Source organism: Micropterus dolomieu, linkage group LG17, assembly GCF_021292245.1.
Source record: "Micropterus dolomieu isolate WLL.071019.BEF.003 ecotype Adirondacks linkage group LG17, ASM2129224v1, whole genome shotgun sequence".
Taxonomy (NCBI): Eukaryota; Metazoa; Chordata; class Actinopteri; order Centrarchiformes; family Centrarchidae; genus Micropterus; species Micropterus dolomieu.
This window is the reverse complement of record NC_060166.1, coordinates 13,834,872-13,859,096: the sequence shown is the minus strand read 5'-3', so window position 1 is coordinate 13,859,096 and position 24,225 is coordinate 13,834,872. Positions and strand designations below refer to the sequence as shown.

General features: G+C 38.9%; 1 protein-coding gene across 8 annotated transcripts in view; it reads left to right on the top strand.

Moving 5' to 3' along the window:
• The first annotated feature begins 345 nt into the window (after window positions 1-345).
• LOC123985778 (beta-galactosidase-1-like protein 2) overlaps window positions 346-24,225 on the top strand; it is a 24,962-nt gene continuing 1,082 nt past the window's right edge. For 3 of the 8 annotated variants that reach the window (XR_006828748.1, XR_006828749.1, XM_046073641.1), the window contains exons 1-18: window positions 402-907; window positions 1,585-1,770; window positions 2,042-2,110; window positions 2,575-2,670; window positions 3,495-3,603; window positions 4,184-4,276; window positions 4,477-4,558; window positions 5,352-5,416; window positions 5,693-5,777; window positions 10,684-10,827; window positions 11,600-11,680; window positions 14,665-14,771; window positions 17,372-17,518; window positions 17,836-17,907; window positions 20,588-20,666; window positions 20,812-20,899; window positions 22,590-22,704; window positions 23,714-23,830. Coding sequence is in view for 5 of the 8 variants with exons in the window: in XM_046073641.1 (XP_045929597.1) it covers window positions 804-907; window positions 1,585-1,770; window positions 2,042-2,110; window positions 2,575-2,670; window positions 3,495-3,603; window positions 4,184-4,276; window positions 4,477-4,558; window positions 5,352-5,416; window positions 5,693-5,777; window positions 10,684-10,827; window positions 11,600-11,680; window positions 14,665-14,771; window positions 17,372-17,518; window positions 17,836-17,907; window positions 20,588-20,666; window positions 20,812-20,899; window positions 22,590-22,704; window positions 23,714-23,830 (1,839 nt within the window). In the remaining 3 variants the exon portion in view is untranslated. The other 5 variants (XR_006828747.1, XM_046073642.1, XM_046073640.1 and 2 more) reach the window with 3 other exon arrangements.

Sequence of the window (24,225 nt, the reverse complement as noted above, 5' to 3'; positions counted from 1 at the left end):
TTTATTTAATTTGTAAGAATATTCAAGACAAAGACAGTGGCTAGAAGGGAGCCAGAGAACAATGGTACCCATTTAAAAAAAAAACATTCGTGTGAAAATAATATTCCCTCTCAATTTGGGAAGTATAATACACTTTCATTTATGACATTCATAAGAAGGATTTGAGAAAACATGGTTGGTAGCGATAATGCTGGAATGAATCAATCCTTTTCTATTAAAAAAAAAAAAGGTAAGGGAAGTTTTAATTTTCTGCGTTAACACGCCTAGAAGCGTCTAAACTGCCGTAAATCGATATGAATAAGAAGAAGTATTTTCTGCGTTTTTCTCAGCAAAAAAAATATATGACGGTCCCTACGTGCAGGCGGCAGTCGCAGTGCAGATGGGTGTGTGATATACTCTTGGACAACTGCTTCTACTAACACGGGTTATACCACAAGAACAAACTGAGTAACATTTTTCATAAACCATGTTTCGTTTTTTTTAAACATTAATCCCGGAAGTAACGACTATCCTAGCGTCATGTAAATATGGGGTAACTCAACTTTACCGACGCATTCGTGTCCCTTTTGACAAGTTTTGCAAAACTGGATTAGCATAAATTAACCTTATGTGACATAATAACATAACGTTACTCGTATAACAGGACTCTAGTCGGTCTAACGCTACCGGGCAGGAAAAGCAAAGGGAGTTTTCAAAAGAGGACTGCTGATATGTTCACAATTTGCAACTCTTACAGAGTAACGTTAACGTAACTTAACGTTAGTGTTGCTAACGTCACATTACTCGTGTCGTATTAGTCGCCAATGGAAAGCTCATCAATGTTTGGTCTTCGTCTGTCACTAAAACAAAGATATTTTCTGCTGCTGTGTGTTGCTGTCGGAGCGATACTTGCTTATCAGTGTACAAGGTAAGGCGAACACTTAAACAACCAACACGACCATGAAGGAAGTCATATCTAACCCGTGGTCAGCTCTTAGTGCGAGTCATGCATGAAGATGAATTTCTGGATGAGTAGCCTAGCCTGCCCACTGACACTTGAAATGTTGTTTAAAGCCGATTTTATTGTGATCAAGCTTCTCCATGGCTCCTGCATTATGCTTGAATATTATTTGCTTGGTTAAATATTACTGCCTGTATCCAGAAGTTTGTATTCAGCTCTATTGTTGCCTGTGAACTTTCACCTGCTGGCCTGTGAACATTGAACATTACCTGTTTTTCTTTAAGGTGTGTAAAATGTCTTAATGCAAATCTTGTCTACTGATCAAAATGAGACTTTATCTAGATATTTATTTATTTAGCGTTATGCTTAATAATGTACTTAAAGGTGTGGAAGAGAGCTCTTTAACATGATAAAGCCCCAGTTTGTGCCTCTGCTGTTGTTACATTATGTAGTGATAGCACAGGAGGGGCACACCTTTTGGTGCAACTGGGCTTAAATATTTTGCTCAAGGGAATATTACGTCACGAAATTGCTTCCCATCGTAGAAACATGTCTCAAATGTCTTTATGGCTTTTGATCCAGTTGTACTGTTGTACTAGTTCAACAAGTTCTTTTTCAGTTGTGAACTAAATGTGTCCCCCTAGGAATCGTGCTGAAGTAAGAAGAATGAGTCGCGTAGAGGGTCTGAAGGCCAACTCTTCTCAGTTCACTCTGGAGGGAAAGCCTTTCCGCATCCTGGGGGGCTCCATCCATTACTTCCGTGTCCCCAGAGCCTACTGGGAGGACCGGCTGCTGAAGATGAAGGCCTGTGGCCTCAATACGCTCACAACGTAGGCTCCCACTGCAACTCATGGCTGGTTGATACTGTACCTTAAAGCACTAGAAAGAACAGTGTCAGTGTTTACTGAAGAACATTTTACACAGATTAAATTAAATGTGAGTAAAGCAAAGTAGGGCAGACAAAATTCATGAGTCATGGTCAAGTACTAGTTGTAGTAATTTATTATTTTTTTACAAGAAACAAACACAGTCTTAGAAACCACTAGAATTAATTACCATAAAAATACTAAAGCACACAAAAGACTCTATTTATTTTCTCAGGTATGTGCCGTGGAACCTGCATGAGCCTGAGCGAGGGGTGTTCAACTTTGAGGATCAGCTGGATTTAGAGTAAGGAAGGTGAAGGGAAGACTTGCAGGGAAAGTTTGAGACTCCTGCAGATGGCACTGTTGCATTGCAAAGGGCTCGGCTTTCCACAGTCTTGAATCATTTGACACTGCTGTGAAGGTGTACCTTTACCCTTAAGACATGCTTTTGATTAATTAGTAGTGCACTCAGTCAGTATCAATGATTTATGATTTATTGATTACGCTGGCATTGATTCATCAAATGTGTTGCTTGCTGTCAGGTCTAGCGCTAAAAAACAGATGCCTCCTCACAACGGAAAAAATACGATCTGAAAATGAAAAAATACATTGAGTGAAATATTTAAAAATGAATGCCCTGTCATTTGTAATTGAACATCTGCTTTAATTGAGAAAGATTATATGTAGTAAACATTTGACAGTGACTGTATTGGTATGAAATAAACCCCAGAGCCAGCACCTTTAGCACATTTTGTATCCTTCTCTTAGAGCCTACCTCAGCCTTGCAGCCAGCCAGGGCCTCTGGGTGATTCTGCGTCCAGGTCCGTACATCTGTGCTGAGTGGGATTTAGGGGGACTACCCAGGTAAAAATCACACAGCCACAATTAAGTGTTATATTTTCAGATATTTTGTATCTGCCTCACAGCCATACTAACATTGTAATGCATTTGAGGATAGCCAGCGGGGTGCTAAGTTAGTCACTTAAATTGACTTGGAAATGGATTGTTCAGTCAGGTAATCTGTTTGTTAGCCGTATCTTTGCTGCAGGCTAAATCCATTAAACTCATGGAAATAATTCATTGTTTATTTTATGAGAATTATTTCAAGTGTGCTGTCATCTGTTTGGCTATTTTCACCAGGTGTGTTGCTAAGGATTTGTCTTGGTGGCATATACGATACAAAGACAACAGGGCTTGTTACATAGTGTTAGACATATTATGGCTAGAGGACAGTATGCATCATATAAGTTAACCGCTAATGTTACTCAGATGAAAGTCACTGATAATTTATCAGACTGTCAGTGAGGTATTAGAGAGAACAATAATTAAATCTGACAGGCAGATCTCCCTGAAAGGATGAATTCATTTAGTTCTGTAATCAAAATAGATTTGGACAGATAATGGGGTAAATGTTGGAGGGGAAAAAGACTGGAAGTAAGTAGTTTTGCCCTCAGGGAACGTGAGGTTGAGGTAATATTTCTTTGATAATCATCCAAACAGAGTGTTTCTAGGGGCATGCAGTGAAGCATGACTTCCTCTGCACTGCATTTTATGATAGTCATGCTTAGGCTGGCTGGGATTATCTCCAGTAGCTGAAAACCTGAAGAGTTCACAGCACTTTGAAGAACTTGTGTGATATGTTACTTGTGGGACATTTTAAAGGTTTTTGTTGTGATTTCTTTTTTCAGTTGGCTACTACGGGATCACAACATGAAACTGAGAACAACCTACCCAGGGTTTACTGATGCAGTCAAATCCTTCTTTAATCACCTCATTAGGAAAGTTGCTCCATATCAGGTACTTTCCATTTTAGCACAAGAGAGATTTAAAAAGTATTTGGGTTGATGCACAAACTCTCAGATATTCTAGAAAAATTACATGAGGCTATTATATAAAAATATGACTAAAATACATCTATATCAAAATAGACAAGTTTTTCCAATGAAATGTTTTGAGTTTTCATCGTTACTTGCATACACACTTTTGCCTATTCATTTTGTAAAAGATATCAGCATGCATGCAATTAAAAAACTATCCAATCCCAAAAAGATTATTTTCACGACACAATCCTTGTTTTCACAATCATATTTTATCCCTGCATGCAATATTTAGTCACCGCCTCCTAAAAACCTTCAATCTGCTGTTGGCCATGTTGTAACCATTGTTAGCAATGCAATGCACCATACAACCTCATATTGCTCAACTTGTGTCCCCCCCAGCTATATTTTCTTCTCATCAGCTTCATGCATCATTGAGCATGATCTGATTTGCATTCCACAGTGTTTTTAAAATTCAGCTGCATTGAGGGTAGGGATGGTCAAGATCTGGTGCCAGGCTCTAATATGTGTCCTCTATTCATTTGCTAATTAATGCACAGTACTCCAAGGGTGGCCCAATTATTGCAGTTCAAGTGGAGAATGAATATGGCTCCTTTGCTAAAGATAAAGAGTACATGCCTTTCATCAAAGAGGTAAGAATTAAAATTGCACAACTATGTCAACAGTAACTGGCAGCTCATAGATGAGTGCGCTTACTTACTTTGTTTTCCCTGCTGTCCTTTATTTGGTCACTCTCCTTTACACTTTCTTTCAAAGGAAAATCAACAAAAATATATCAGAAAGAACCTCCACTGTTTTGTTTAGTTGCCTCCATAATCCCCCTTCTTTCCAGGCGTTATTGTCAAGGGGCATCACAGAGCTGCTGCTGACCTCAGACAACAAGGAAGGACTAAAGCTTGGAGGAGTGAAAGGAGGTATTGTTAGACAAACAAGCACCCAAACAAACACACACACACATACACACACAAACACACATACAGTACGGTGGTTTGGTGTATTGTGTTTTCACACAACGACAAAGGGGCGAAGGGCGGCCCAGTGTCAGGCAGAAGCAGTTCAGAACCTAATTCTACACACAAAGAATTCTGTGTTATACCAGAAAGCGGTTCTTTTGAGCGTACTCTGGCATAGACACTGTGATGCCGGAAAATAAGTCTTAATTGTTATCTTTTCTATTAGATACCTGCTACTGTACATGCATTAGTAACCATTGTTTTAAAGTCAATATAAGGTTGTTCTTCACTGAGATTATGAGTATTTCTGGTTTTATTATCACTGCAAACCATGTATTGTCATCCCTATAACAACAGGACAGGGTCTTCAGGGCATTGTTATAATAAACCTTCTTCTGGGAATTCACAAAATGTTTTAATGCATCTCTAAACTGCACCCTGATTTGCATATTATACTCACAGCAAGGTGAACAGTTGAAGTTTGATGCCTCGTTGGCTGAATCCTAATGCAGGAGCTTACACTATATTATTTTAATACCAATTCACTCATGATTTGAAGTGGATTTAGCTTTATATGGAAGTTCCAGGTGCTCTGTAGATATAGTGATAGTTCTTTAAATACAAGCATGTGAGTGTTTAAGTACCACTCAAATCAATAATGCCATAAAGCACGTTAGTTTGAACTGTTCTGCATCTTTTTTCAGTTTCTGTATGTGTCAACAACAGTGTTTTGTCTTTTTTTTTTGGTCTGCAGCACTAGAAACCATAAATTTCCAGAAACTGAACCCCAATGACATCAAGTATCTGGATGGAATACAAGTGAGTCTTATTTGTGTGCCGTGTCTAAATTGGTGGGTCTTCATTGTCCCAGTTTTCTGATCTAATCAAACATGAGACAGACACGTGATTCGTTGTCCTTGCTCTTTCTATTACCAATATGAAAATGTAGGGCTGCCATAAAAGTAAAAGCCTGAAAGAATATCTTAATCTTTAAGAAAATGTATTCAGTGTTTGTACAAGCGCAATAAGGTAGTTGCTGAGAGAAACTGAAAGGTCAGATGTATCTTTTGCTCAATTGAGTGTGTTTTACTTTAGCCTCAGAAGCCTAAGATGGTGATGGAGTACTGGTCTGGCTGGTTCGATCTTTGGGGGGACCTTCATCATGTGTACACAGCTGAGGGTAAGACAGACTTAAGATTAGAGTACAGGTTTTCTTTAGTGAGAGCTGCAAGTAGGATACCTGGTAAGAGTAAGACATGTGATGGATGCTTTGTTGAGGATTAAACAGTTTCTATTTGTACAGAAGGTCGATAATACTGGCTAATTTGAGACTGGGGTAAGGCGGGTTTTGTGCTGCGAGCCAATACAGAATCTCTCAAGGCAAAACGGACTGTCTCGAGGGTAAGAAAGAGTCCCAGTGCCTTAGGGTAAGAAAGTCTTAAGACAAACCTTTTTAGTTGAGAATAAAACAGTCTCTGTGCAAGGGAAAGACAGGGTAAGGACAGACTCACTGCTATGTGGGTTATGTAAGATGAATTCTCCAGACTGCGTGTAAGACAGTCTCTCTAACGCCATGGTTCCTTCACAAAAGGCACAGAGCCCAGCTGGGATGTACAGCTTAGCATATGGTCATTTCTTCCTTGTTTTGCGGCTTTGTCAGAGATTTGTTGTGAGCCAAATATCACAGACCAGAGTCTGTGTCCCACCCCCTTAACTTTGTTTCTGGGCCATACAGGATGGTTCAAAGATGTAATCCACTGATTCTGACTGAATTTACTGAACACAGGTGGAGGTGTTGCACTTTGAGGGAGTCACATCAGTGTTTCCTCTAGGATTTTTTTTCAGCAGCGGGGGCAGGACAAACCCTGTTAATATGACAGCTTCTTACATTTATCTGTAGACATTAATATAAAAAGCAGGCAACATGAGAAAGCTCATATTTGCACATTAAAATCCAAAAAGAAACATCTCCTCATTAGCTTAAAAGGACTAGTTTGCATCTCTAATTAGCTTTACTAACCTCAGCTCCTCCAGTCACCTCCATCCTCTTTTCCAAAACTACTTTTTCAGACTGAAAACTGAAAAATAATTTAATCAGTCTGTACAGGACAGAGCTGCAGGCTACGTCAGTTTAGTCTAAATTTGTATCTGATCTTCTCAACATTGGACAAGTAGGCAGTAATAATATACAGCTTCCAGTTACTTTCTATTAATTGAGCTAAAGTTAAGTTACATAGCAGCTATGTAGCTGCTGTAGAAGCTTTCCTGCTCAGCTGCGCAGTCTGAAGGGGAGATGTTAGCTAACTTGGCGCTAACCGGCTTCACTTTTCCAGCAGGTGGACATTTCTTGGTCTTGAGAAGCTGACACACTGTAACAGACACCGTACATTTACTGCCAGAATATTTTACTCCGCTCGCGTTCACTGTCACTTTCTGCCGCTCGGACGATCAAACACTCGCTACGCACCTCCCGATTCAGAGTTACGCTGCTCTCGTAACACCATCTGTCACGTATGTTCTGCATAGAACGAGAAGAGGAAGCCCTTTTAAGGAAGCCCTTAAAAGGGCTATATGTAGTGTAATGGAATCGTGTATTAATAAATAAAACTTTTACTTCCTTATTGTCTCGGAAGCGAGCTGAGCATTGACTGCTGCCGTGCTCGCACATTGTGCCAGTGAAAACGTATGTAGCGCATAGTTTAATGATCGTGGGAAATTTTAGTAGTGGCGGTCGTGATGCATATAGAGGAAACACTGCACATTCATCTCATGCTCTGCCACTTACTCTGTATCTACATGTGCTGTAGCTACAGATACACATTAGGACTGTCTTGGCCTTGGCCGCATTAAATGACATTTCACGGGATGGGATCATACAGTATCATTGTTTTTGTTCCTGTTAGTTATAGGCTACAATGTCTCATCAGCCTTATTGTGTAAGTTACAGACTGCATGTAACTGGCTGCACATGAATATAAGACATGACAAAATGTGTGAGACTTTGTACGCTTTGAGGAGCTAGTTTTAACTTCTTTGTACTGTATGCAGGTCTCTAACAGTGCAAAAGCACCAACCTTATAAAGACAATTCTGGCTTAATTAGGTCCAAAAAACATTCTTGAATATAAGAATGAGGTGCCGTTGCACTACAAACAAAAAAAATACTTGATACAATTTGATCTGCATTAAAAACATGGATCACATGTTTGGAGCAAATAAGGGGACTCGATTCTAAAAATACTACAATAATGTTTTCTGAATGGAGTTCGGATTGATCAGAGCTATGCTATGCTAACCTGTTCACAGTAAAGTACAACGACAGCTGGAATAAAGTTACAGACACACATTTTCTCACCAGGTAGTTCAACTTTCTCGCTTTCTTTTCTCCAAGTAATGTCCAGCTTTGTCTTTGCTGTGAAATAATGCATCATAATTTAGAAGATGGACATATGTTTTGTATGAAATGTGTTAATTACCAAAGTAACCTGTAACTATAACTCTTAAATAAAGATAGTTGAGTAAAAATGACATTTATATGATAATAGTAATAATAATAATAATACATTTCATTTATACATGCCTTTCAAGATATGTATAATATACTGTATATTTATATTTATTTTAGTGGTGTAAAACTATAAAGTAGCATAAAATGGAAATGAAGTAAAGTAAAAATAGCTCAAAATTGCTGTTAAGTACAGGACTGGAATAAATGTGTTTAGAAACTTTCCAACGCCTCCCACATGCATGTGGTTCAAAACATTGCTCCATAGTGCTGCTAGTGGCTGAAACCCTCAAAGGGTACTTTTAAACCTTAAAAGGGCTATATGTAGTTTCAATGGAATCGTGTATTAATAAATACAACTTTTACTTCCTTATTGTCAATAGGCTCTAACCTCAGGTAGAAAAGAAGCACACACCTCTTTTCTCTGTTGCTTGGATCAGCTGCTATTCTGCTTTTAATGTGAAGGCACCGGGTCGGGATGTAGCCCTGTGTGTGCTCCCGGGCTTCTCTCTACTACAACACCGCAGCTAACGAAATGCAGTCCACTAACACCACGAAACAACCGGCTCCCAGCACAACACAGACTCTACGTAAGGATACAAAACAACAATCAATGATTTTGTGTTGAAGCTCATCAGGCCAAAGAGAATTAGATGGGTTTCGTGAAAACACTGAGCAGTCCCACATGACTTACCAGCTAACGCGATTCATATTACTATCCTGTGTACCACCGGTATTATGTGTTGATTCAGTGTGCAAGAAATTATGTAACGGTACAAAGCAAATGTGGAGCGATTTGTTCTTGCTTCTACACTGTTTCAGTTGTTGTAACTTACGTGACCCACATAATATACAATAATGCAAAATAACTACATAGGACAACAAAACAATGGAAAACCCATTCACTACAGTAACGTTACTAACTGCGGTCTATTTGTTATAAAGTGCGACAACAATCTTATTTATTATATTCAGGCTAGCTCACTAACCGTTTCATTATCATCCAATACATTTAGCTGTGCTCACATTGCTAAGCCTCTGGTGAAAGATACACAAATAGTAATGTTAGTTAGCCTGGTTACAATCTTAAAACCGCACCGCTAGTGGATGCTGAAAACTATATATTGCCCCTTTTTAATATATATTTTTAAGTATCTTACAAAGATGTAGTTTGGCAGACTTTGTGTGAACATATCAGTAGGGCTGAATTAAAAGTGGTTATTATTTTCAATTAAACGCTTGATTAGTATTTTTGATTAATCGATAACTCTCTTGTCTAAAATGTCTCACTCTCTAATATCCCAGAGCAAAGTAGATCATCATAGTAGGTCATTAAATTGCTCGTTTTGTTTGACCAAATTAATTTGGATTAGATGATATATAATCTAAAAAAAATAACTAAATCTTTCCATTTAAGAGGCTGCAACCAGCTCATGATTGGGATTTTTGCTTGATAAATAATAAACAATTAATTGATTTTCAGAATTAATTCTCTGTTTATTAAGTAACCACAGGTTGTGTCACATATTTCGTGTCTTTCTTGTCCTGGCTGATGGTATGGGCCCTAAGGTATAAAAAGTACAGTATTAATGTGATAGAGCCAGCTGCTAACTACTACAGGACCCACAGTATATCCACATATCACCCATATAACATGGTCCACATGCTGCAGCCAGGAGGGTGATATTTTTTGTATAATGTACAGTCGTGAAATAAATGATAGCACCTGTTTTACAATTGTAAAGATTAATGGCAGCCACACACCCTGCCATCACCATCTTGAGAGCTCTCAAAAAACATCTTATTTCAAACACACAGTGGAGAGCCTCAAGCTTCCTTTTTACTCTCTGTCATTCCTAGCAGCCATCCACATCTTAACAAAAATGTTCTGAAAATGAAAGGGCTAGCAGTCTTGCTGCCTTAAGTATTTTCTCCTCAGTGAGAAAGGGAAAATGGGAAAAGAAAAGACCCTCCCCACGCAGTGTCACAGCTATGAAATGAATGCTGGAATATTCAGCGGGGATTCATGTCCTTGACAGTTCAGTGCTCTGCAGAGTGCAACACAGCCCGCAGTTGGTCACAGCTAGTGCCACCACCATGAAACCAACTGGCTCCATCACTCACCCTGCTCAATTGTTATTCACTAAGGCTCATGCCCTTGATTCAAATCATTAAAGTCGGTTCAATTTGACTACTAAAGTCCAATTTGAATACTTAATTACTTGTTCTGCTATGTTCGCTGCAAAATATAGGTAGCTAATTTGTGCAGGGAGGAAGGCAATTTTTTATGGGTGTGAGCATTGCCCCGTAATGAATTATAGTAACCTGTAATAGGATCCGTGGCTGAGGTCTGCCCATGCTTCAATTGAAGTGGAATTGAGAGCGATAGAATTATTGAATCAGTGGCTCTGGCTTGTTAAAGTCAAATAGATTTTTTGTGGGGTTTTTTGTGACTCATGTTTAGCTTTGCATTTGTTATTCCCTGATTTAGTCCCTGGTTTATATCAGAATAATTAAGCTAAATCATGGACTTTATGTATTAAATGGGATTTGTTTGGGTCTTACTTTTACTTTTTTGACAGACATGATACCTGTGGTCACAGAGATCCTTAAACTGGACATGTCCATCAACCTCTACATGTTCCATGGAGGCACGAATTTTGGCTTCATGAGTGGGGCGTTTGCCGTCGGAAAACCAGCACCCAAGTCTATGGTAACAAGCTATGGTATGTGTAATGAATCTGTGCTTGACCATTACTGTGTAACATTTAATTTTAATAGCCAGAACCACATTCACAGTTACTTAAACTTCTGCTGACTTTATCCAAATGTTTAAAGCACAGTGATCACCAAAGTAGGCTGAAACAATCCAAATTTTATTTGACTCAGGAGTGAACATAATTGTCAAACAATAACCTTTTTGAAATACAGTCAGTAAGTACAGTCTGTGCCTGTCTGCTTGAAACAAATGTGAATAGCAAAGGTAGATTAAAAATAATTTGGATATTAAGATATTATATGAGGATGGTTTTTGTCAAATGTCTGGAGATGGTACTATACCTGCTCCTGAGCCTCTGACCTTCTCTTTGAAATTTGAATATGTAGTGAACACTAATGAATTAATTACCTAATAGAATGCTTGGGAAATGTAAATCAAAGGTGGTCCAATGGCTTTTATATTCTCCTCCTGGGCACGTAACATTGTAATGACCTCGCTCTTGAGAAACGAGGAGAATTCTGAAAACGGTTCCGCAGTAGGGAAGCCCGCCTTTGACCTTCAGCAGTCTTCATACCTGTGTTTACTCCTCTGAATGCCCTTTACCTTTTTGCCTCAAACGGCTCCATTTTCTGTCAAGATAACTCAAAATGTGTCTCGGCTCGCTGCTGTTTCAAGATGTTTGATAGGGGAGCACGGTGAAAGCATCTGCCACGGTAAGAGGCATCCCTGCCTCTCTCTGGCTGCAGAGCCTGCTGTTCTGATAGCGCATTATCTTTCAGATTACGATGCTCCATTATCCGAGGCTGGGGATTACACCACCAAGTACCATCTTCTGAGGAATTTATTCAGCCTCTACCACAGTGAGTGTTGTGTGTTGTTGCTGAGACGGGCCCCACATCTTCTGTCTCTCTTTCTCTCCCTTTCCTTTCATCTCCCCACTTAAGTTAATTCTCCTTGTAGAACCTGCTCTCTGTTGGCTAAAGTAGGATAACTTTGCATATGATTACAAGCAGGGATTAGATATGGGTCTATGTGTGTTGTGTGCATGCATGTATGAGTTTTGCCCAAGACAAATTACTGTCCATTGTGAAAATTACATGGCCTTGTATCATGGTTATTGTTCATGCAGTTTTCTCTGTAAAACAAGGGTTTGTGGTTGGGGGCAGAAGTCTCAAGTGTTTTGTGGCCAGGACTGAAAATGTAGCTTTTGGCAATGTGGGATTGAATCCAGCACAACAAAGTAATAATTTGCCTACAGTTGTGACGATTGAAGATAGTGTGAAAGGCTGCCTTTGCGTGATTCATCCTTATGTTTGTTTTGTAGTCTGCTGAACAATGAGCAGTGGCCTGGATATGCGAGTGAGTCTGAGAAGCTCTGTGTTTTACTCAGCAACTACAAAACACATATAACACATGACCTAATTCTTTAATTAGATCAGTTTGATAATTGTTTGCTTGTCAAATCATGTACAGTGTGTCAGTTACTCTTTTCCCTGTGGTGTTGTTTTTGCATAAGCTGTCTTGGATTCAGGCTGATCTGTCAAATGTGTTAACACTGAGCTTTGACGTCAACGTGGCTCAAAAAGTAGACTTGTGATACACTATATGCTTTGGGATTTTCTTATTATTACAAAGCTGTCAAAAAATTGCAAAAACTCAGTATATCATATAAAACAAGCTACACATCCATCTGTGCACTTGTGGTATGCCTGCTCGCTATTGATGGTACCAGTTTATCTTAAAGCATTTTCTCTGAACATCAAATATATGGCCCATTTAAAATTTTCATTCTTCTCAAAAAAAGAAAGTTAAATGTCAAATATGATCAAATTTGAACCCTACCATCCTGTTTCTCCTCCCCAGCCACACATCTCCACGCTCTGTTCTGCACAGGATTATATGGATAATTAGGGATAATAATGCCTTTGTTGCAGGAAAAAAAATTCTAATCTGTGACACAGTTTCATAGAAATGTCTTTTCAAAGCACACTTCCCCTCTTAGATATGACCCATTATATACTCTACCAAAGGCACTGGCTTGCAAGCGTTGTAGATTGGAGGAAGGTGTTGGCCATTATCCTCAAAGCTTTCCTTAAGTGATCCAGCTGTTACCACTTGGTGATAAGGAAATGCTGTCAAGCCTATTCCAGAGGGAGCACTGGTGCTCATGCTTTAACACCTTTAAAAGCAGTTAGAGGGCACCGGCAACCACTGTTAATTGTTATAATGAGACTGTTTTGTAACATGGAGCACAAACTAGATGCTGCTGTGGAGGGCAAATGGCTCACCCATGGAGCCTTAGAAGCAGTCTCCAAGGGACATGTTACTTTTATGATTTGTACTGAGTGATTCATAAGCTTTAAAATATGAAGACTCCTCAAGAGAATGCTTTAATAGCCCAGAAGATGGTCCAGTTGCTTTTTTGTGCGTTTTATTGTTTTGCAGGTCAAACTTGAGCAGGCCAAAAGTAGTAAGTCATCCCACTTTATTTTTTTCTACCAGCTGTACCCAAAACATGGCTTTTAGACTTAACGAAGCAAGTTCAATACACCCAGGATACCTTTCAGTTATCTGGTTTAACTAACCCTAACAATCGCGGTCGGGATAAGCGGTACCACGAAGCTGATTATCAACTCAACTCAGGGTTTCCTAATCCAGCCGTCAGCGTGTTCACATAAAAGAGGCGGGGTAAGCAGCAGATGACAGACATGAACAAGTCCACTGGCAGCAGAGTGTCATATTTTACAAACGAGCAAACTGTTACACTACAGAAATACGACATAGGCCTAGTCTAAGTAGCACGGCTGCAGCTGACACTTGCAGGGAGAGAGAAATTCTCCGACAGTGTGAATGTCTAAATGAACAGGCATAGTCTATTATATTGCGTTGATTTGATGTGTTCTTATGAGTTGTGTGAAAATATCAGCCTTATTCTTTCAGCTCGGCTGTGTCGGCGTTTCCACATTAAAAGACTCGGGCACTGAAGAAGTGGTCTTCCACCTCACCTTAAAAAACTTCTTGTCCCTTCAAAAATGAGATTAATTTATTTAACACACCTCAAAGGTGTTCCAGACATTGTTCTAAATTAACTTCATAAAGCAATCAAACAAAAAATCCATTAATGCCATAAAATGTGCTCAAATAGTGGTTGAAAGACTGAATCTCAACATTTACGCTACTGAAAACTCACCTCATTACCTGCGGCCACATCGCAAAAGGTGGGGCGGAACAGGGCTACAGTCTCTGTAGTAGGCCTATAAGAAAGCTATACTAAACTAAATTAGATAGCCTACGTTCATATTAAAATTTAGTATTTCAATATCCAATATCAGTCTCACATAAGAATAATAAAAAAGAAAAGAAAAATTTATTTTAACAGCTGCGACAGGCTGTGTGAAACGGACTGGGAGCAAAAAACAAATATTAAACACATTTCAAAGCAGTAAGTAGGCTTATCCTACTGTAAAAACCTGTAGGCAACAATAGCCTAGGGCTCTTAATCAGTCCCTGTATGATATTGCTATAGCCTTCAATAGTTTATCCGTATCAACGCAGATGGTGATGTCATTTTCCAAGACCGCTGATTGGTCAGTAGGCGGTGTTTTCCGGTGGGACCCCATTTTTTATGGGGGGGGGTGACATCTTTAACTCCCTCCTCTGACTGAATTTCCATGTGCTTAAAAATATAGATTCATGTCTATTTTTGTGTTTTTGGAATTATGTATAAACGTGGACAATGTATGTGTTATAAAACAAAATGGGTAAATAAAGGAAAATGAAAATGAATTAATATGCAGACAGACAAACTGGTAACCTGCCCTCATTTTTCCTCCTTGCTTTTCAGCCCAGCCTCTCCCTGAGCTGCCCTCTCTTCAGGAGAGGAGAGCATACCAGCCTGTTGTCATCCAGCAGCACCTGTCTCTGTGGGACAGTCTGCATTTCACTGACAAGGTAAGCTGGAGATGCACAGAGAGCCAACATTTGAGGCAGAAAAATAATAAACATTATTTGTGTAGCATTGCTCAAAACAGACTAACAAGGTTTTTGACAGGCAACAGTACTATATGAAATAAGTAATACATGATTAATACACAAAAGGCAATCAAGTAAACTTTGTGTTAATTATGTGAATGTGCAGTCTGTTGTGGTATGTGTAGTACTTGAAATACAAAATGTATTCTCCTTCTCAAAGAGCGTTGTATAGCACATGTTCTCAAGTGTGATTCTAGCCAGAGGGCAGGTGTATTTACATTTACAGTTATTCATTTGATGTTTTTATTCAAAGAGACTTACATTTGAGGAACAACATACAAGCAAATAGCAATTACAGAACGAGATCTACGAGTGACAATAGATACTAGTAAGAGAAACAATAAATACTAGTAGGAGCTATTAGCATGGGCGGCATCAATGGGATAAATACCTAGGGAAAGAAGTAAGAGTCAACGAATAGTGCAATCAATACAAGAGGATTGTTAAGAGATAGAAGAAGAAAAGCACAGGAACTGCATGTTAGACATTATGGCTTAGGGGTCTTATAAGAGAAAGTGTTCTTGGAAGAGATGAGCTTCTTGAAGTTAGAGAGGGACGCCCTTGCTCTGATGGCGTGTACTAGCTTGTTCCACCATCATTGTGTCACAGTACAGTCCCTACTGTTAAAGTAGCACAAGCTCCTTGCCATATCTGCATTATAGAAACAACCCCAGCATTAGGTTACATTGACACAGAAGATCACTGTGGGCACCTGCGCTTTTGTACCTGTGTTGCTATTGGTTATTTTATCAGATTTATAACTTTGAAAAAAGTTTGAATGAGTGATTTTATGCCTGATGCAAGATGTATTAAATGCTTTAACTTGCCATGCATTCACTTGATTACCTCAAACAAGGTTACATTGTGACATTTTTGCCTCTCTATTGAGTTCAGTTGCTTTTGAATAGTATGATCTGATGAAACATAATCATATGTGAAGTAACCCACATTGTCCACTGCACATGTTCCAGGACGTCATTTGGTTAAGCCAAATGACAACAAAGCAGACGATATACAGTTGCTTATGTACTAGGATTGGGAAATGTCTACAAAATTTCCATCGGACGATGTCAACACTGAAACATCGGGATGGACGATGGTATCGGGTACGTGCTCGCGCACAGGCGTGGGGGGAGTAGCGGTCGTCTTATATGTGCATGTGTTACCTCGCACGGACTTCACTCGGTTAAAAACTTGGTAGGCAATGACGTTACAAGTCGCGGTGGATATTTTACAAGCACGGACCAGGTAAAGTGGGGAGAAGATAATTCGGAGGAAGGTCTGAAGCATATTTAAAATTTATAATAATTATGTTCCTGGTGATTAAAACCTGCTGGTTTAATGTGAAAAATGTAGATTTTTTTGCCTTGGTGGGTGGGGTTTTACAATCACGATGCCTGCTCAACCATCGCCCATCTGTCAGCCATCACCGATGGACGATGGCATCTTCTTATCAGCCCAACCCTAATATGTACCTAATACATAAAAAATACCCCTACATGAGCCTTTTACTTCTTAATAAAGAAACATAGAAAAATCTTACAGGCATGGTTATGCTAATGTGAAAGTGAGAGAAGTGAGCTTGCAATCATTGTCCATCACCAGCTTGATTTCCTGAACCTATTGAGAAAGTCTGAGAAGGGAAGTAAACTCGTCGCTAAAGAACAGCTGCTGATGAGTTGCCCTTGAGCAAGACATTCTCCACTAGCTGCACTAGTGGCCTGCTCAGGGACCAGTGCTAATCTACCGTGGCCAGCTTTATGACTGTAGAGAAAGTTGTTGAAATAAAGTATGAATGCAACAGAAAATCTCCCCTTGCCAAACCATAAACCTGTTTTGGAGGTTGTCATCACGTCTGTTCGCTTTCATGTCCACCAGTCTAGTTTGACGTTCACACCGTGCTCTTCAGGGGCATTTATATTCCAACCAGATGTAGCACGTCTGGCAGTTGCTTACAACATTAATTATTCACTCCTCGTCGCTATAATTTGCTTCCCTCTGAGACGAAAATTACTTTGCCCCTGACCAGCCACACTCCCTCGTTTAAAAAGAGCGTTGTCTCTTCAGTGGCTTCAGAGAGACTGAGTGGGATGCGTGAGTTTGATATTGTATCAGGATGTTTGGAGGTAGGTGGTTAATCGTGTCATAGCAGGGAGTGTTTATTGTCTAGTGAAGAGGGCATAATGCACCTCCCAAGGGTATGCAAAAGAATGTTGCTGAATGAAAGAATCGCTCTGAACACCAGACAGGAAAGCTTCATTAGGTTTGATAAATCATCACTTTGGGTGGTGCCATCTTGCGAGTGGGAGATTTTGCGGCATGCATCATAAGATCCCATCTGCATTGAGAGTGGTTTTGAGATTGTGTGTTTCCACTTTAAATATAGCAAACATTGTGTAGCCATTTAAAAAAAAAAAAAAAAAAAATTGACATTTCCGCAGCATATTTAGACACCTGCTTTTAGTGGTACATTGTATAAACAATATCCCTGTCTTAATCTCTATTTGCATATTTTTTAGCCTTTGAAGTCAGAGAGGCCGGTGAACATAGAGAATCTTGCTGTCAACAATAACAATGGTCAGTCTTATGGCTACACGCTGTATGAGACCACAATCACCAGTGAAGGAACCCTCAACTCAAAGAACAACGTCAGGGACAGAGCTCTGGTAAAGACAGGACAACAGACACAAACATAATACATCCGCTGTCACACATTTATACTTTTCTTTGTGAGAACATTTAGGAAGCTGTGATCTAAGCTTGTGAGAAATCACACCTCTGATCAGTGTACTTGTGGAGCACAATTAACAAGCTCAGGCTGCCACCAGTTGCTCTGGTGTTAATGTCAAACAGTTACTGCAGCCTGCAATTCTCAACAGTTGATGTCTAAAATCTTCAGTGAAAGACTGAATGTAATGTAGGACAAATGCATAAATGCCTCATGCTCTTTCCACTTTTCAAAATATTTTTTTTTTATTCTTAGGTTTTTGTGGACAAACATTTTGTTGGTGTTCTGGATTATAAGACGCAAGAACTCGCACTCCCTGTTGGGAAGGTACCTTTTGTCTGTGGTTTGGTCCTTCTGTGTGTAGTTTAGACCTAGTATGCTGTTAGCTGATTTCAAAAGGATAAAGTTGTTAATATTAAGGGTGCTCCGATCAATCGGTCACCGATCGTAATTGGCAGATAATGGCTTTAACTGGTTAGATCGGTGGTTTCTAAAAAGGCAGATCAGAAAAGCTGATCAGATGATGCAATACTCCCTGGACATATTTTCAATGGCAGCTAAAATGGTGCCATCTGAGTAGTTTTCAAAGCTAGCTAGCACCAAAGTCCTTTTCAGACAGGAAGCGATTGATGAGCCCAGTTAATCATTTACAATGAGAGTTTAATTGTCTTGACCCACAGCACATCATTCGACTGATCCCCTTCAGTGTGAGTTTCCTGATGCAAAGAGAGGCGCCACTCAATCAGCTGACTGCCTCCTAGTCCGTTTTCTGCCGCTAGCCTCTTTGTACTGCCATGTTGCTTTCAGTAAAGGTTCCACCAGTTCCACTTCGTTGTCGGTCAATGCAAAAAAAAAATACCTGTGTGGTTCTTTGTCTGTAGTACTTTCTTCTTTTGCTAAATCTTCTGCAACTGCGGAGTAGACCATCTGCTTCATGTTTACACCGGCAGGCGCATGCCCAGTGTATGTGAATGGCAGCTAGATGTGCCTTTTTTCAGTTGTTTTAATTTGGACAGAGAATAACTCTGACACGCACAAAAACGCTGCTGTGGACGGAGAAGATCGTATTCGTTATAAAACTGTTTAAAAAACTGTAGTAGTGTGGATATAGCCTCATATTACCCCACTCCTTTCTCTGCTCCTTGTTTAAATGTTTCCCTGTAAATCTCCCGTATTTCTAACCTTTATAAAATCAAATAAAAACCTGCTGGCCGTATTTAAAGTGTTAGCTTGTCTCTCCTCTGGTAAATCCGGTGGCAGTAGGCCTATGTAAAAGATGTAGACTTCTTGCACAAGGATTTAATAAATGAAAACAACCCACTGAAATAATATTAGGCCTATACCAGTGGTATGAAATTATAATGTGTATATAGTAACGCTAAGTAATATTAACAGAATAATGTGTAAATTTCCCTTATTTTGAAATCTCAGTGATGACAGTTATGACTCCTCTGTAGCCCTCTCTCCCACTCTCTGCTCCTCTCTCCGCTCCCTAAAGCTCACAGAACCTGTCTGAGCTTTCCAGAACAAAAAGCGGCTATTCAGAGTTTATCATAGACTCATGATGCCTGTGCACCTTTTATCTCCTAAATATTTTGGCTACAGCCTTTTTTGTTGCAGTTTTTAAAGTTGAAGTAAATTTATAAAGTATAAAAATATATATACTGTTTGTTCTGTTTTTTGTAGTTTATTCCACAGGAAAGAAATATTTCTTAAGCTGTAAGATGTTCACAGTAACCAGGCAAAGGCTGCTATGGTTTGAGTCTAAGACAGAGGGAGTGGAATTTGTTGCCCATGTTTCCTGGCAATAAAGTAAACAGTTGTCATTTCATGATACTTTATTATCTGTTAATTTTAATACTTAACACATTGTTTGTAGGACTAATTAAATAAATATACAGTATACTGTATAATGCTACATGATAAATAAAAGGCTTCAAATTAGACCCAGTGATCGGTGATCGATATCGGCCGATGCTGCTTTCAGTAATCTGTGATCGGCCCAATAAATCCTGATCGGAGCACTCTAGTTAATATTTAACATCATGCAAAAACAGTATGTGAAAGCTTCAGGGTATGCTGATGGATGTTTTTGGCAGCAAGGTCACAGTATTAAAAGTTAGCTTTGGTATTTTTCAACCTGGAAATTGGTCCAGTATTGAGCGAGCACGCTTTAGTCAGCAGCAGCGAAACAGGGCTTCAACGTAATCTTTGTGGGCAATTGTGCCTCGTCAAAGTACATCCACTTAAGTTCTTGTTTTTGCCATTGGCAGGCTCAGATTCTTATAACAAGTAGCTGCAAATATTTTGGAATATTAATATACAGAAAGTCACTATGACTCCATTGATAAAAATAGTAATTTTACTTTGCAGAACGCGGGAATTGCTGGTCTACTTCTGCCTTGGTTGGTTAGTTTGTTTGTGTTATTATTTGACTTAGTTGTTTTTATTTGTTTGTGTAATTGTGTGAAGTTGGTGTTTTAAGGGGTTAAAAACACACAATAACACTAACCGATGGTTGCAGCGGGAGACCAGAGAGGTAAAATTACTGTTTTTGTCAGTGGAGTCTGGTGGCTTTGACAAGACAGTGACTGCTCAAAAAAGTCTCTCTCTGTAGGTATAATAAATAATTTTGTTAGAAACTTATAATGTCAGTCTGTCAGTGGCAAAAACAAGGACTTTAGTGGACGTACTTCGACGTGGCGCAATTGTCCATTAAGGATTAAGTTGTAGCACTGTCACGCTGATGCCGACTGCAGGGCGCTCGAACAATACTGGACCATTTTTTTAAAATGTTGTCCCAACAAAAACATGAGAAAATAGGTTTCCAGTTTAAAAAATACCGAGGTTACCCTTTTAGCCAACAGCAAACCTTCAAATGACTGTTTATCTAATTTTGAATAGTCAACTATAACAGAAAAGTGTAGAATCAGATCGGCCCTGATCAATGTACTCCGATCAATGTACTCAGTAATGCCTGTCATGTTTTATATATTGTCTACTGAAGGGGAAAAGAACTCTAAGTTTACTGGTGGAGAACTGTGGAAGAGTGAATTATGGGAAAACCCTGGACGAGCAGCGCAAAGGTACAAATTGTTACATAAACTGATTGCTTTGTTGATTTTCAAGTCTTGCCGAATTATCTTTCTCATTAGAGGCATCGACAGAAACTAATTAACAGTTTTTCAAGAGCCTTAAGAAAACTTGAAGCAGCTTTGACGCACCTTTCAGGACTTGTTGGAGATATCGAGTTAAACAGGCGCATCCTCCGAGACTTCATTATTCATAGTCTGGATATGAAGCCAGGCTTTGTAAACAGGTTTGTATCTTTCAATTATTATCCAGTTTCCTGACATGTTTGTGTTTCTCTGTCATTAAACCTGCCTGCTCATGATTCAAACCAGCTGATAAGCTCTCTGCCGAACACAATTACAATGGGAACATGGTGATTAAATATAGAAATCAAAGCATGGCCCTCTAATTCAGTGTTTAATGTTAAATCTTTTAATTATAAACATGGCTCGAGTCAGTTAAAATCTGTACAGTTATCAATGTTCAAGAGGCTCAACATGATAGAGAACTTTATACCTTTTTGTCACTAAAGGTAAAGCAGGCAGATGGATCTGGTATTGAATATTTCACACCAGTGGTTGACAGCATAAGGTCTTCATAACATACAGTATTAGCTAAATTCAAACTAGGCAAAGCATAAAGCAAAAATGTAAGGTCCAGGTGGTCCAGGTACAATGATGAAAACACCACATGAAACCGGGAGGTAAAAATACACTGTTGTTGAAGTTGAATTTCAGTTAGCAGCGTGTATCTGACAGCTTAAATGTAAGAATTCAAAGCAATTAAAATGCCATTTCCAAGGGCTCAAAAACATAGAACTTTCTGCATCAACCAACATCAACAGTGATTTAATGTTGAAACACACCAACATGGATAAACCTTTAACAGGATAGTTATTAAATGCTACAATATATTTACCAAATAATTGACAAGATCATTGAACACACATTTGTGCATTGAAACCTTGTTCAAAACCTTGAATTCATGGCCAGTACACAAACACATTACTAACTAACAAACACAGAACTACTGTGCAATGGAAAAATGTAAGGTCTGAATGATTTCTATTAAGACAGGTTTGTCTTAACTGTTAAACGTGGACCTGTTTAATGTGGCATCAATCCCAATCTCAATAGTCATTAGGTTTGGTAATTTATCTACACCAGCCAAGCATTTTAAGGTCATTTGCATGATCCCATTGCACTCCAAGGTGCAAATGAATATCTGTCATTATGTTTCCATATTACAAGATTAGAATGACCTCCTTGTACATTGCTGATCACATGCAAGATTAGTGTCATTAACACCAGATTGAAGTCGGGCATCTTCCACAACCCTTCCCAATCACAAAATTGATTGATCATTTCTAGGGGTTTTCTTGTTTTATTCAGACCGGTATGCATCTCATATTTGTTGCACAGATATGAAACACCAGGGTCAGTAGGAGTAGCTGACATTTTTGTTTGTTTACAGGTTTATATTTGCACTTAATGGACTATCTTGATATATTTCCAAGTCGTTTTTGTGTCTCTCCTCATGTACTGAGAAATTGCAATTTCTTTACCTCAGCACCATCATGAAAATGTCAAGGCCCGAAGCCCTGCATGAATGAACACTAAAAATGCATAACAGAGGAAGGAATTTTGGTCTTATATTATGGCAACCTTTTAAATTTACTTGGAGGCAAAATATAACCTACTGTATAGCCAAAACAAATATAGTGATTCTGAATATTTCCCCTGGCACCCATGTCCAAACTTTCACTTGACATTTACTGAATACATATAAATAGGAATGATATGATACACTGGACACCTAAATGTCGAGACTGACAATGTATGCAGAATGTATCTGTTAAATACATTACAGAACCGAGAGTTGTACTGCCATGCCATGAAACATCCAGTAGAAAAGTGCAATGTATTCTCCTTTTACAGACTTGAGAGTTCAGGCCACTGGATGTCTCTGCGTCATCGGCCCTCCTTCCCAGGTTTTTTCCAGACCAGACTCTATGTGAACAGTTCTCCTAAAGACACCTTCATCAAACTCCCTGTGAGTAGTGCAGGCACTCAGCTTGCAATCCAGTACAGCAGCACAACAAACTACAGCCTCAGAAACTGAGTATACTATAAAAACGTTAAAACATCCAAAAGTATATGGACAGGTGTGTGGATTTGTTTTACCTAACCTCTCATAGATTCACAATGGACATGAAAGTTTAAGTTAAGCCATTTATTAATCAGATATGAATGTCAAATTTTACTTTCTTTAGATTTAACAGAAATCAGGTTGTCACTACTTTCATAGATAATTACACCCTTCCAAGCTCTGTATATTATGTACATTGTTTTGAAATGTGCATTGCTTTGGTAAGCAATTTTTTTTACCTGAGCTTTGGCCAGACAGTCCAGGAAGCTGTCTTTACCACGTAGACTTTAGACATGGGAATCTGTCCTTTATAGATCTGTTCTGAATTTTGAAACCAGAAATTTAAATGTATTATATACAGTTAGCTCAGACTATTACTAGTTATCATACCTCCTTCAGAAATACTTTTGAAAAGTCCCCTGAGAAATAGCTCTTCAGCAGGCTTTTTTGAGTGCTGCCTTACTTATAATTCATTGGATATATTTACAGAAACATTTGTATTTCATTTACTCTGGTGTGAGAACAGAGAACGTCTGAAAAGGCTCTTTACAGAAAAGATGATCCAATTTGTATGCAATTCTCCTTAACACAGTTATTGATTGAATAGGCCTTGAATAAGTGCCACTTGACCAGTCATCCATCCCGCTATACTGTATAACTCTCGTGTTTTTTCTTTAGCTTGTAACTTTCCCAAAGTGTTCCAGTGCTGAGACACAAAATGAAGAGGCTAGAAGTCAAGAAGCTTAGAGCTATAATTAACAACAACCCAGGATGTATTAAGCAAAATCTGCAACTGATTAAAAAAGGAAGGCTTGACATGTATTCTTGGTAGTTAAATGTTTCTTTTTGTACCCATCAGCATTTAATTGGCTGAACCTCCCTGTTGGCGAACAGTCATTGATTCTGTTCACAGGGCTGGGGCAAAGGCGTAGTGTTTATCAACGGCAAGAATCTGGGACGCTACTGGTTCATCGGTCCTCAGCAAACTCTCTATGTCCCAGGTCCCTGGCTTCACAGAGGAGACAACAAGGTATGGTCTCATCTATATCTGCTTACCCTTCAGGAGATACTTTTATCAAAGTTACTTTAGCACATTTTTTTTAAAATCTAGTTAGATCTCAACATTGTTTGTGATGTAAAGTTCTGTACAGAAACACATTTTGCACTAGTTACCCTTCAGGTTCTCTTCAGTCCCATATGTTTGTTACTTAACAGGATAATACATTGTAGTAAATATATCATAATGACATATAGTGGACAGTGACATCATGGGCTATGAAGGAAGTTTTTGGTGTATCTACTAGTGCTACCACATGGTCACATTTAAAGCACTTTAAGTTTTCACTCAGTTGTAGAATATATGTGTGTGTGTGTGTGTGTATATATATATATATATATATATATATATATATATATATATATATA